General features: G+C 45.0%; 1 protein-coding gene across 1 annotated transcript in view; it reads left to right on the top strand.

Moving 5' to 3' along the window:
* pgm5 (phosphoglucomutase 5) overlaps positions 1 to 14,174 on the top strand; it is a 30,576-nt gene extending 16,402 nt beyond the window's left edge. The window contains exons 7-11 of the mRNA XM_036527184.1: positions 2,733 to 2,848; positions 6,692 to 6,827; positions 7,682 to 7,865; positions 10,940 to 11,077; positions 13,596 to 14,174. Coding sequence (XP_036383077.1) covers positions 2,733 to 2,848; positions 6,692 to 6,827; positions 7,682 to 7,865; positions 10,940 to 11,077; positions 13,596 to 13,685 — 664 coding nt within the window. The 3' untranslated portion in view covers positions 13,686 to 14,174. The remainder of the gene's footprint in view (positions 1 to 2,732; positions 2,849 to 6,691; positions 6,828 to 7,681; positions 7,866 to 10,939; positions 11,078 to 13,595) is intronic.
* The last annotated feature ends 303 nt before the right edge of the window (positions 14,175 to 14,477 follow it).

Here is a 14,477-nt window from a genome sequence, read left to right as displayed (position 1 = left end):
AAACCCTGAGTGCAGTGCCCCCTGGTGGGCAGAGGCAATTGGAAGTCTCGCAGGATGTGCGCTGCACTTAGGAGTGAGGGAGAAATGTCAAAAGTCATGCAGGAAGAGGATGTTTTTAGAGTTTTAAGCCTCCAAAATACATCTCTTCAAAATCCCCCAGTATCACAGTGCTTGTTGAATTTCATTATTGCATCCATAGAAAAAAAACCCTTTAAAGTAAAACTTTTATCCTTAAAAAAAATCATTGAAAAGTAATGGAAATAAATGAAGCTGATTTAAGCAGGAAACGACCTTAGTTAAACAATCAAAACTCACAATTAAAAACAAGAAGGTGCTTTCAGCCAGCAGACGGAGATCGGATATTGTTCTGGTGCTAATATAAACTAAACTAAACAGCAGAACTGAAGGTTGTGCAACTTTGGCCCTCTTTCTGTTGGTAGACTTTTTCAGCACAAGCTACACTGTATCATACAACTGGAGTAAATATTTCCGTTTTTCAGTCCCACAATAAGTTAAGTGTGCCGTTCTTTTAGCTAGAGCTTAGCAAGGCTGTCTGTGTAGTGCTGTAGTTGACTTGAGGTGATTTATGGTAATTTGTCAGACTTCTTAAAAGAAAAGCCTGCTTTCAAAATGGAAACAAGATGACCAAATTGTACAGTCCAGCTGCACCTACATCCTGTGGTTATTGGCACCAGCTTGGGCGTACCGCAGTTCTTGTGAAGTGGGACTGATGTGTGACATATTTGTTTGGGTCTTAGAGGCCCTTTTCATAGAATGTTACAGGTTCACACATGCTGTAATGCTCTGATTGAGCTGCAGAGCAGGACCCACATCGTGACCACCATGGCATTCCTGTTAAGAACAAAAAAACCCCTTCCTCTCTCCCTCCTCTCCCTTTTTCACTCTCCCCCCCACCCCCCCTCTCTACATGTAAAATTGTTAATGTGTTTGTTTTTGGTTTCATTGGTTTACACACAACACCGCCCTTTTGTTTAAATCTTTAAGTCTGTCTGCACCCTGTCTTTTCCTCTTTCTCTTTCATTATCCCCCATGCTCCCTCTCTTTTCTTCTTTCACCATTTCTCTGTCCCATGTCTTTCTTACTCTTTTCAGTCCAGTTCAAGCTCAAATTCTTTATTGCCATGAAATACAATGTGGTAAATATTACCGAAGAACACACGTTTGCAGTGGAACATAACATAAGAAAATGAAAAAGTACAACTTCTAGGCTTATACATGACCTAACCGACAAGGAAGAAGAACAGGATTTCTGTCTGCTGTCTCTCACTCAGTTCTCTTCTTTACTTCCTCTTCTCTTTCTCTCTCTGTTCTGGCACTACTTAGACAAAGGGGGCAGTTCTGTTTGTTAACAGAGATGTGTGTTTACTGCGACGCCATTGCATGCATGGCTGCTGTCTGCATGCATGTTCCCACTGCAGCTACTCCCCAGCGTGGGACAGTTGAATGGCTTCGATAGAACCCTGTCAGCTTTTGAGCTTCAGCAGGCATCTCAACAAAGTCTCCAGAGAAATGAAACCAAATCAAACCCAAACAGAACAAAAAAAAAGTCATTAAACACTCTCATCAGGGTGCATCTTAAAGTGTTATAAATAAACATTTGTTCGCAGACTCCTCTGTGAGATGTCTTTGAGTTTCCATGGTGATGTGGCAAACACGCTTTGCGGGCCAATCCTGGGCTGAGTCAGCTGTTTGATGTTTTAGGCTTGTCGTCTCTGGCAACGCCCACTCAGCATATCCTCTGTGACTCTGTGCTGGTGCACGTGTTGGGGGCCAAGCCAGAGTTAAAGTGAAAAGAGTTTAAATATGAAGCTCTGTGTGTTGAATGGTTATTAAAAGAGGCACAACATAAACTGTCTCTGACCAGGCCAGTACTAAGTTTTTTTCTGCAAACACAAAAAAAACAATGTTTCTCATGCTACAACTGGAACAGGATCAGAGGTGATCACATCCACATTCTTCACCTTCTTGTAGGACTTAGTCAAAGTAAGGTCTTGCCATGGTCACAGTGCAAAAACATTGGAATTTGAACACACAGGACACAGAAGTGGGATTTATTATTTATATATTCAAACCAAACAGAACTTCCTATTTTTTTTAATAAGTGAGGCTAGAGGAATGCAGCTGTCATTATTTGTAATGGGAGAACAGTTTTATTTCCAGACACAAATAATATAATTTTTTGTTTGTTTGTGTTTTTTCAATGCTCTGTAAATGGTATTATTTCGGTCATAGACAGGCTAATTTGGGCCATAAAATGTTTGGCTGTTTTGGGTGACTCCTGATGCTTTTGACCACTGACACTATTGGATCACCAATGCTATTACTGACCTGTGGCAGTACTTCAGTGAGGCCAAGGCCTTGATGGATTCACTGACACACAAGCGTGACTCAGTGAGGATCTCTGTCTGGCCTGTTGATCCAGCTGCTCTACCTTCTCTGGCACTTCCTCAAATAGCCTTTCAGCTCTGAAAGGGTCTTACCCCACGGTGCACAGAGTGCCGAGCATGTGCCGGGCTGTGATTTGTGGCCGATGGTGTCCTTGGTTTTTCCAGGCAGAATTTATGTAGTTAGACGTGCCCACTCCTCCTTTTGTATAGCTATGGGGTGGTTCATGTTACTGTTCAGTTTATTGGTGGTCAGTGCTGTCTGTCTCTTCTCAAATGCTGTTGCGGGGAGAGCCTGTGGTCCTCATGTGTCCTCTCACATCCGCAGGGTGGCTAAAGCCCTGAAGGTGGCGCTGTATGAGACACCCACTGGCTGGAGGTTCTTCGGGAATCTGATGGACTCTGGGAGATGTTCTCTGTGTGGCGAGGAGAGCTTTGGAACAGGTGAGCACTCCTGACACATCTCAGATACCTGGGGGCAGGTCACACCTGCGGACATCGCGTACACCTGGAGACGCTGCATGTACCTGTCACAGCCCACACATCTGGGGGCACCCTATAAATGTGAGGACAGCTTATACACCTGACTCAGCGAAAACACCTGGAAATACCAAACACACCTGACACAGCCTAAACACACACACGAGGACACCTCATAAACATGAAGACAGATCACACACCCGATACAGTGTACACACAGCTACCCTCACAGGGACTGCACTTAATACTATGTTGCACTTGTGGGAACAAGCAGTGTGTGTCGCACTGCCCTCCTCAAATCAGGGCTTTAGCCTTGATCAATCCCTCACCTGGATCTCATCAGAACAGATCCCCTGCAGTCTGTGTTGACAGTTCCCATTGAAACCCATGGATCACAATGCTGTTAAGCCCCCTTGTACAGCTTACGCCCTTATGCTGAAGTCAGTGGCTGTTAAATGGCCACTCATTTTTCTGGCTCCCAAATAGAGTAAACCAGCTTTCAGTGAAATCATCACAGCCTAATGCATATCCTCTATTGTAAATAACAGCCATTCTTCTGCTATAAAAGGAAGCAAGTCTGGGGATCGTCATCACCCAGAAGCCTCGCCTGGCGGCCGCTCAAGGAATGAGAAGAGCTCCCTCTGACAAGTCTGTTTCTGCGCTGTAGTGGGAATCTCCCTTTTGGGAGCGAGAGCCCAGAGAAATGTGGAGTTTGTGCTGCGCAACCCATTTAAGGCAGCCCAGCGTGGCCGGCCGCTGCGTCAGTAAATCACCCCAGAGTGACGCGTCACACCTCCCACGTCTCGCTGCAGGCCGAAGTGGGGCCTACACTGTAAATACGTCGTCTCGAGTTCCGGCGGGGCACGTGAGGCGTGCGGCGGGCGCGTAAACGGGCTTGCTGCTCGGCAGGTGTCCGCTGCAGCGCCCGAGACCAGCGGTAAAAGCGCAGTAGCTGCGGCCAGCGAGTTCAGAAGGATCGCAATAAAAAGTGCAGCTTGCAAGTGGAACAGCAGTAAAAACACATTAACTGTGGCCACTGATGACAGAAAACTAACAGTGAATGCACAGCTGCTGTAGCTGGTGACTTCAGAACACTGTAAATGAGAAATTGCTGTAGCTGATGACCACAGTAGACAACCAGCGAATGCACAGTGTCTGTAGCTCGTGACAGCAGAAACTAACAGTAAATGTATGGTCGCTGTGACTAGCGACCATTGAGGGCTAACAGTGCTAAATGCTGTGTTTCGCACCTTGGGTTAAATACCAAACTGCAGCAGCAGAATGACTTGATGATGTATAAGCTCTCTGATGCCTGGTCCTTGATGTGTGGTTGAGTTTTTTTACTAGTCATCCACACTATTCTGGAGCATGTTAAAAAAAGACGACTCCTTCCTTAGGGGGTCAGTGACATCACTGGGCCCCTTCGGGTAGCCAGCGTCACAGAGGCCTTGACTTGCAGTGCCTACCTTATGTGCCATGGAAGCTTAACCCCTCTCTTTTCCTATTTTAGGTAGTGTCTGTGTCCTGTAGGGTTACATGCTTCACTGTGCTTTACATAGTCTGGTGTGTATAAATACAGTCTATTCCATGTAAGAGGCCGATGTAAAGTGATTTCTATGCTGAAAATGGTAACATTTCATTTGTTGATAGACTGCGTCTATAAACATTTCACTCCATAAACAGCTGGGTTTATATCTGTACCTGATATTAAAGGCCTTTTGGCTTTGGCCCCGGGGAGGATGTTGGCAGAGAAATATATAATCTTTTTTATGTTTACATGATGGCATCTTTATGAATTGAATTTACACTGAGGAATATGTCATGCTCATTCTGATTTAATTATCGTAGAGGATGCTGATCTGTTTCACAGTAATGCATCTGTCGTCATCTGCACCATTCATGACACCAATACTGTGGGTGATACCATGTGTGACATCATCAGTACTCCATGTGACATCTCAAGTACAGTGTGTGACATCTTCAACACTCTGTGTAAGGTCATTTATCTTGTATGATCTCATTAGTAGTGTATGTAAGGTCAGTATTCACGTAAGTGACATCATCAGTAGTCTAAAATCATGAATACTCTACGGGACATCATGAGTACTGAATGCAGAATCATTAAAACTGAATTAGACACCAGTATTCTTTGTAAAATAAAAAATACATCATCAGCAATTTATGTAGACCTAGACCATCATAACTGTAGTGTGTTGTTGTAGCTCGGGGGTAATCCTCAGATGCATCCTACATGTTTTCTTAAACATGAAGCCTACAGAGGGGGCTTAGAGGGGGAACAGCCCCAGGGGGGCGTTGAATCAATGGCTGTAATTAGGGAAAGATATAACAACCTCCTTTGTTTGCGTTGGAGTATCAAATGGAAAGTGACAGCGGGGTTAGCCGCGGGGACAGATTTCACAGCTAAGCGGCGAGGAATCCGAGATGGAAAAGTCCCCTCGGTGGGGGAACAGGTGCGCTGCAGCGTGGCCGTCACCAGCCACTCGGGATCCTTGGTGGGAAGGGACCATGTTGTAGGACGGCCCCTTTATGGTGTGATGCCAGGGGTGGAGCCAGGGGAGTTTCTGTGTGTGACGATGTTGGCCGGTCCATCAAAGTAGTAACGCCGGTGTCCAACAGGAAGCGCTTTGATGTTGGGTGTGCCAGATCAGCTAAGGCATAACCTGCTTGTAATGCCACTGTGACATTGCAGTGGTCTTACGATAGCATTGTGCGAATATCATAACACATGTGCTTGGAGGTCCTGCTTCAGTCTGACCTCTGTTTAGGGGTATATGGTCAGAGGCTTCTCAGAAAACATAATTAATAATGCAGTGACATGAGGTGAGACTAGATTAAGCTAAGAAATGGAAAATGGTTCCATGGACCAATTGGATAAAAGCATCTGGGAGTAATTTGTGCATGTGAAGCCAGCTGACTGAATGAAATAAGTCACAGATACGAGATGAATCACAAAAAAACATAGAATCCTCTGTCTTCAGCTCCAAAGAGCTACCAGCCAAAAGATTCTGCCCACACGTCCTTCCACAGAGAAAAAAGCTCCTTTTACTGGGGATGAAGCTCCAGAGTTGTAAAAAGAATGTCTTGTTAAAACACTTTCACAACCGCTTCTCAGTCGGCGACATTTCTGCAAGTGATTTACATCACATGCAACCGCAGTCCCCCGTGCTTTCTTTGCTGAATGAGAGAAAGAAAGAGGGATTTTCATTTGATTTGATTTTTATTATTTTTGGGAGGGAGGGTTGATCTCGCATATTCATGTCCTGAGAGGGTTTGGCAGCGGAGGATGACTCCTGTCATGCTAATAAATCCAGTTTGAATGCTCCGAGTCCTCTGAGAGGGAGATTGGCAGCAGTAAGAGTGAATGCATGGGAAAGCCACCAGCCCGGCCTCCAGATGCTCTTAACTTGTGGCCTTACACTGCCGATGAACTTCCTGTGAACCGCTGAGCGCAAGAGAGAGGTGCTGTCGTGGGGATGTATCTTTGTGCCGGAAACAGCCCTGCTTCTCAGCAGGAAAGCAGTATTCTCGGGCTGAAAATATGGTACACCTACTGTATACAGAAGCTTACTGTGGAAGAGGGGCCTTGTCAGTAGTTTTACAGATCTGACTGCCGGTTACCTTCCATGGAATGCAACCTGTGTAATACTTGTGTGCATATCTCCCTGTATGTACTCATTTACTGTAATAATTCTCCATGAAGCCCTTACCTGTATGATGTCCACCTCTGCATTTCTATTTGTTTAACCCTTACCTGTGTACATCCATCTCATCTGTCACCCCCCACAGGCTCAGACCACATCCGTGAGAAGGATGGGCTGTGGTCAGTGCTGGTCTGGCTGTCCATAATGGCCGCCCGCAAACAGGGTGTGGAGGAAATTGTGAAGGACCACTGGGCCAAGCTGGGCCGGAATTACTTCTGCCGGTGAGTTGGCCCGAGCCGTCCCAACCCTGTGACCCGTCTGTGTGTGCGCAGGGGTGTGGTGAGGTCCATATCCTGGCCCCGGCTCCAGGCTGCTGTGCTGCTTTGTGTTCCCATGGCAGCAGATATGAGCTCTGGATCGGTTTCTGGAGACTTCCGCCCTGCTTCACCCTGGACAAGAAAACTTGCAAGTCAAACCAAAACATGAAAAGAAGCGAAGGCTTGTTCCAGGCAGCCAAGGGTTCCCGCTGCACAGAGAGAGAGACCTGAAACTGCGTGATGGGTCGCAAATGCAGTCATGCACGCTCAGTCACGCACATGCGCGCACTCTCCCTCAGACAGACACAGCTGGAAACAAGGAACTCCTGCATCTAACGCTGGGCTGCAGCATGCATGCGAGAATTCCGTGTCGACAGAGTTATGTTATTTGTTCAGTTGACAGACGCCCTTAATTTAGGGCCTCAACAGAACGACCTCCATCTGGTCCACTCACCACTCTTGTGCACCTTGGCCGATACGCATGCCAGAAGGCTCCCTGTGACCCACATTTAACTGGTCCCCTGTGGCAGACCTGGAGCGAACCCGGCTCCCAGGACAGCGCTGTCAGATTCGGGGGTGTGCCAGCAAAATTCCCCAGCTCCCCGTTCCCACACATGGCCCTCAGCATGGGAAAGAGGAGGAGCCGGGGCATGAACCCCACTTATGTGCTCGGTGTGTGTGTGTGTGTGTGTGTGTCTATGTGTGTGTGTGTATGTGTGCTTCTCAAAGTTTGATTGCCTGGGCTGTGAGCCATAGAGTGTGTGTGTGTGTGTGTGTGCACATTCAATCTCTCAGCGTGTCTGTGTGTGTTCCTCCAGGTTTGATTACGAGGGAGTCGATCCCAGAGCTGCCTTCTACATGATGAGAGACCTAGAGGCGGTGATTTCAGACAAGGCTTTCACCAGTCAGAAGTTCGCTGTGGGCAACAACGTCTACAGCGTGGAAAAAGCAGACAACTTTGAATACATCGACCCAGTGGACGGAACTGTAGCACGCAATCAGGTCAGAGGCCACCGTCTGTGACAACGCATAGGAGTCAGTATATATGTCCAAAAGGTAGTCAAGTGTTATGCCTCTACTTCAACTTTGACCCGTCTATTTGAGGTTTATCCCTTCCTCTAATCTACATGTAACTTTATTTGAGTTTTAACTCATCTAATTGATTTGTAGCCCCGCTTCTATTTCAGTTGTAGATTCTAATCTATTTGAGTTGTAACCCCTCCTCTATTTGACCTCTAACCTTTCCTGTATTTGAGTTGTAACTCCTCCTCTGTTTGAGTTGTCACTCCTCTTCTGATGCACAGGGAATATTGGGATAGGAAACCAAAACAGAAGCCTCCTGTCATGCCTAATGAAAGCATTTATTCCCAGACCATTATCAGTGACAGAGCTCTGCTTTACTTTTAATTACATATCCCATGTAAGTAGGGAATTCTGCTCTGAAGTGTCCAAATGGTGACATAATGTATTTTTAAGAGAAAGCAGAAAAGCTAGTAATTGACTTCCTACTGTGTTAAACTGTTGAGTAGCACCGAACTGGTCTCTGTTTGTGTGTGGGAGGGGGGGACTAAGGTATAATCCTTGAGGGACCTTAAATGACCTAATTGAGCAGCTGTGTCCTTGAACAAGGTAGGTAACCTGTGTGGCCTTAGTCAATATCCTGCTGTATGTAGAAATTATATGTTCAATGTGAGGTATGCAAGTTCCACTTTCAAAGAGCGTGCATAATAAATAAATAATACATACATAAATGCATGCATAACGATAATGATAATAATTCACTCTCTGGACTGATGCCCACCCTCATCTTTGTCTTTTAAGTCTACCCAGCTGATGCTTCTCTGTGCTGTCCAGGAAACTATCCCCCTGGAAGACTTCCCACACCCCCAAATTCCACGTACCCACAAGTCCACACATGTCCCAGTTGGCCCCCTCCCTGAAAGCCTTTGAAGACTAGATGATATTGAATTATGTTCACATTCAGAATGTTAAATGCACTAACATGCCCCTCTCATTGTCAGATTATATGTGGTGTTGGTTATGGTTGAATCTTACCCTCCCCAAAGCTCAGTTCTTATGCTTTGATCTCTGACCTCTGACCTCCAGCCTTTTGCCCTTATTGTGACACATGACACACAAGAGAAGATCAAGGACAGTGAGAAAGAGGACGCTAACTTCATTGTGTGGGGTGATCTTGATCTGGTAGCTGGACAGTGAGATGTGTGAGGTGAATTGCCTTGTGGCAGTGAAAGTTGGATTAGACACTGGTAATGATACAGTGTTGTCCATGGAGCTGTCGCCGAGCAGTACTTGGCAACAGATTCACACTCCCCTCCCAGTCTGTTGGTGACTCTTAGAAGTCTTTGAGGGTTTTTTTTGGTAGGAAAATCCAGTGTGCTCCTTGTCTCTCTTCGGCACCTATTTATCCAGGAGCGCGTTCCCCTCATTCCAGACGGGACAGGATTGTGGCAGCTGTCGTCCCCCTCCGCTCTGGCTGTCTGCGAGACGGGAGGGGGTGTCAGCTGTCCGGCGCAGTGTCCAGGCATCCCACACACACTCACACTCAAATGAACACACACACACACACACTCAGACAAACACATGCATAAACACTCAATACACACTCACACTCAAATGAACACATGCATACACACAAACGCACACATAGGCATACACATATTTGCACTTAAACTGACACATTCACATACACACTCTCACATACTCAAACTAATACACATTCACACCCAAATAAATACAGTCACACACACACTCACATTAACCTACACACACTCAAACTAACACATGCACACAGACACTCACAGATACACACAGTCTCTCTCTCTCACACACACACACACACACACACACACACACACACACACACTTTGACACCCGCTCATTCCCTCCAGGCTCTGCTGGAGACACGGGTTCTGTGAGGGACTTTGCGGGCGTGCTGACAGGTGACGAAGCTGGGGGCTTTGCAGAGCTATGCCTCACCAGTCTCTGGAGTCCGCTACCGAATTCATGCACATCCCACTCTCATCACAGACCCCCCAGAGCTGGTGACAATACAGCCCGCGTTTTCGACATCGTTCCTCTATGCTCTCCAGAGGGGTAGCGTTTTTAACGAGCGTTGCAGGACTTCCTGATAACACGTTTCTATTGTTAGGAATGAGCGGACACCTCTCATTTCCCCTGTCCTGTTAAATGCCTCTTACTGTCAATGTTACACTGTGGCAAACATGAGGTTGTAGTGACATCTAGTGGAGAAGAGGGTTCACTGCGTGTCATTTGTTTGGGTTGGTGGATTCCTGTTTCCACAGTCCACGCCCAGCAGCCGGTTCTCTGCTTTGGTTATGGGTATTTCAGTGTGTACACTCTGTATTTTCCCCAGAGCCATGCAATAAGAGATTCACTTCTATCTTTATTTCCAGTAATACTTTTCCTGTATTGAATACAGTCTTGAAATGATTATTTTGGAACAAACAAGTTTTAGATTTCTTGCATTCTTCAAGAATTTATGACTTATTTCAATTGGCTGAGAAAAAAACAGCCTCTCTGGGATTTAGCTTGGAGAGGATCCTACTAGATTTACTGCCTACTTACATGGACTTCAGGAGAAGAATGTGGTCTTGAATTTTTTAAGGTGATTGTGCAGTGACTGTTGTTGACTTTATTTAGTGACTTGACAATGTCTTACTGTGTATGGTGATTGCGAGGCAGAGTACAACACAGGCAAAAGACCACATAAAGAGTCAACAATATTAGAAGTGCAACATGACCAAGTTTCAATAGTCGAGGCCAGGTGGTATGAAGAGATAAAAAAATGCAGGAAACCATGGATTATTTTTTTTTTAATGGAAAACCAAGTGTATGATATAAGAAATTGCTTTAGGTGGTAGTGTTTCAGGTGTTTAGGTGAGCACGGTAGAAATGTGTCTTCAGATTTTTCTTGAAGAAAAATGTGACTCTGGCTTGACTATGTTATAGAGACTGTGCAGTAAGGCTCTGTGCAGTAACTCAGTGCTGTGAGTGACTGTGTGTACTGACCCTGTGCTGTAAACCACTGTCTGCAGGGTTTGCGTATCATCTTCTCGGATGCGTCGAGGCTGATCTTCCGGCTGAGCGGGACCGGCAGCGGAACTGGAGCCACCATCCGGATCTACGCCGAGAGCTATGAGAGAGACCCTGAGAGACAGAACCGAGAAACACAGGTCTGATCGCGCGTGTGCGTGTGAGCACGTGTGGCTCTCTGTATGTCTATCACTCCAGACGCAAGGTGTTCAGTTGCTTTGCAAAAAAAAAATTCTTTATCATGTTCAATCACGGCAACATAGTATGAAACATTTGACTTTGGAATGAGTTTTTGCTGTCGAAGCCTACGTGTGTTTATGTATGCAGGACTGATATGATTTATATTGTTCATGGGAGTTTGAGCCCTGCCTTGTAAGGCTGTTGTTTTGATGCCACCGGTCCTGTTTTTTTATGGCTTTGCCAATCGGTGAGCGGCTATAACCAGGCCTGCATATCAGCTGATAAGGGCTTTATTGAACCTCAGCAAAAATGGCCATCTCTTCACTTTCAGTCCAGTGAACGCTCATTCTTTATGATGTTTGCGAGGGGAATTTATCTGTAACAGATTTTCATCTTTAAAAAAAACATCTGACTTACTGTACTTCAGCTCTTGCTCAGACAGCAATGTTGGCACTGTGTGTGAAACCACTCTCTGTGCCACAGTGCTTAGTTATGTATTAAATATCAAATTGCCTACAATCCTTTTCAGTATGCGGTGTGTCTGCTCACTAGTGTGAAGTGTGCTTACCTCAACTGCAGCTTCTTTGGAATAATTTGGACTTTCAGCATACTGTAGAGCAAATACCAATGAGGGAGATGAAAGATGAAAGATGGCATTGAGGTAAAGGCATTATTGAAAGGCAGCCGGTGAAGAACAGACTGCATCCCTATCACAGCACACAAGCACAGCAGGAGAACATGCTCGGTAGCATGTTTACTGTATCCAGTTGTTTTGAGGAAAGATTCAGGGGGTCATTACTGCCCACTTCCACGGAAGTAGTTTTGAGTTCATTATCTGAGGGTAGGGGGGAGATTTTATTGAACTGATTTGAATGTACTTTAATCATTTAAATACATTTCCATTATCCTGATTTCTATGAAAGAAGAGGTATGCGAGTTATGTAGCTGTATTAATGTCTGTTTTTATATATATGTATTTATATGTGTTCATGCTGCTGCAGAAAAGCTCATTTGCCTTGGGTTTAATAAAGTATAATTAAGTTTCATAATGACAGATTACAGTCATGAGGGTGTGGTATCTCCAGACAACCCAGCCCATTTTAATGTTTAATATTTATGGAAACACAATGCGTGCCATGAATCCACGGCTCTATCCATTAATATTTATCCTATTTTCAGACATGATAACAGAAATATTTCCTTTTACATTATTGGTCATTTATGACTACCACAGCAAAACATATGAATGAATCATCAATACCAATCCCTGGTTGACTTTTTAAAGGGGTTAATGCCCTCAGAATCATTTCCTTGTACTCACAGTTACAATCACAATAATTATTAGCTGTCTGTTTACTGTTTTTTTTTATTGATTCCTTGTCTCTTATTGTAAGATACTGAAAAGAATTAGAAGAGAAATAATATGTAGCAAGAGTAAAAACAGCACAACAAAGGCATAAACTAGATATTTTATTCTTGGCTTTTTTTTATTGTCAGGATGTTCCATAGACATACACAGAAGCTGATAGACATGCCATATACAGGCAGGAACACTTCACTTATTTTGAGGACAAAGTGCAGTGATCACATTTAGAAGATTTCCTTAGGGAAAAAGGTTAGGTGAATGGTTCCTGCTCATCTGTGTGCCAACCACCATGCTGACATCTTCAGCTTGAAAAGGATATAACTTGCTTATGGGATTCAATGGGTTATTCATAAACAGATCCTGAATTGGCAAATTTCACTTGGTGTAGGTGGACTATTGTGTTTTTCACTAGGACAGCATTAGTTTGATTCTGTCTTTGCCTGCTGGCCAATGATGTGTTGTGGTGTTCATGGGACATGTACAGTTGCATGGTGTCTATGACAACACTGCAATCTTACATTTACTGTGATTCAGTTTCTGTGACACCTGCATTGATTGACACTTGCACTTACAGGCAGTGATGTGGTTGTCAGATAGCACCCAGAAAAAGGGCCCCTGCAGCAGCTGACACACCTGTGCAGGATTTTTTTACTGTAAATTGAGCGTATTAAGTCTGCGTTGACAGACAATTGTCTGTCTTGAGTTAATGGCTGGCCCCTGTGGAGCTGTGTCTGGTTAAGCCACCTTGTTTGTTTGTTTTGTGGAACACCCAGCAGTGAGGGCAGCCAGGTGGCCCAGGTGTGGCCCTTAACAGGGTGCAGTCATATCTCTTCTCCTAGGATGTTGTCTGTGGGGGAAGGTATGCTCACAAGGGCTGTCATAGTGCCTGTGTATTATTATATAGTTGCACGTGTGCTGTTGTGGAGAAGATGTGCATGTACTTACTAACAGGGAACAGGTATTCTCAGGTGTGCTGTCCTGATGCAGGAGTTCTCAGGTGTGCTGTCCTGATGCAGGAGTTCTCAGGTGTGCTGTCCTGATGCATGTGTTCTCAGGTGTCCAGCCATAGTGCAGGTGTGCTCAGTTATCACTCTGTCTTCTGCTCCTCACAGGCGGTGCTGGGCCCCCTCATTGCCATTGCGCTGAAGATCTCAGACATCCACGAACGGACAGGACGCCGAGGCCCCACCGTCATTACCTGAGCTTCCCTGACGATTCACACTCGGGGCCAAAAAAGAGACATTTTTTCACAAGGATCCAGTCTTCACCTCCTCTTCTTCATCCCTCTATCCCATCCTCCACACTGTCTACCCCACTCCATGTGACACCGCTCCACTCTCCCAGCTAATGCGCTACACATTTACAATGTTTCTGTAATGCCTGTGAAGCGTTGCCTTCTCACAGTAAGGTGGTGAGAATATTACAGTGTTGGCTGGTCTCTCTCTGTTCTTCCTCTGACTTCTCTGTCTGTATTACCCCTTGCTGGCTGCAACCTTTTGACCTTTGAAAAATGACTTAGGTGCAAGTATATTCTCTGAACTACAGGCAATACATAAAGTGCTATGTTTAAAAAGATGTTTACGAATGTGTACCAAAGAGGGAAAATCTATTATAGGAGTGACAGTACTCCTACATACTCGGACATAGATGAAAAAAATGTTTTAGGATATGTTGAAATATGTTGATTTCTCTCAGCCCTGTACCTTTGTCTTTCTCTGCCTGTACCCTGGTATGTCACAGTAAATAGGGTGAAAAGGGAACTTTAGGTTTGAGTTTTTGATTATGTACTGAAGTGAACTCAGAAAATGTAGTAGCCTTTTAGAGGCATAAACATTCTGAGATGCCACACAAGCAGTACACCACATGACATGATATTCGACAAAAATACACCCTGAAAACTTATAGCACTTTTGTGTGTGTGTGTGTGTGTATGTGTGTGTGTGTGTGTGTGTGTGTGTTTGTATTTGTGTGTGTGAGAGAGAGAAAGAGAGAGA

The sequence above is a fragment of the Megalops cyprinoides genome, chromosome 4, assembly GCF_013368585.1.
Source record: "Megalops cyprinoides isolate fMegCyp1 chromosome 4, fMegCyp1.pri, whole genome shotgun sequence".
Lineage (NCBI taxonomy): Eukaryota > Metazoa > Chordata > Actinopteri > Elopiformes > Megalopidae > Megalops > Megalops cyprinoides.
This window is presented reverse-complemented; position numbering and strand designations above follow the sequence as displayed.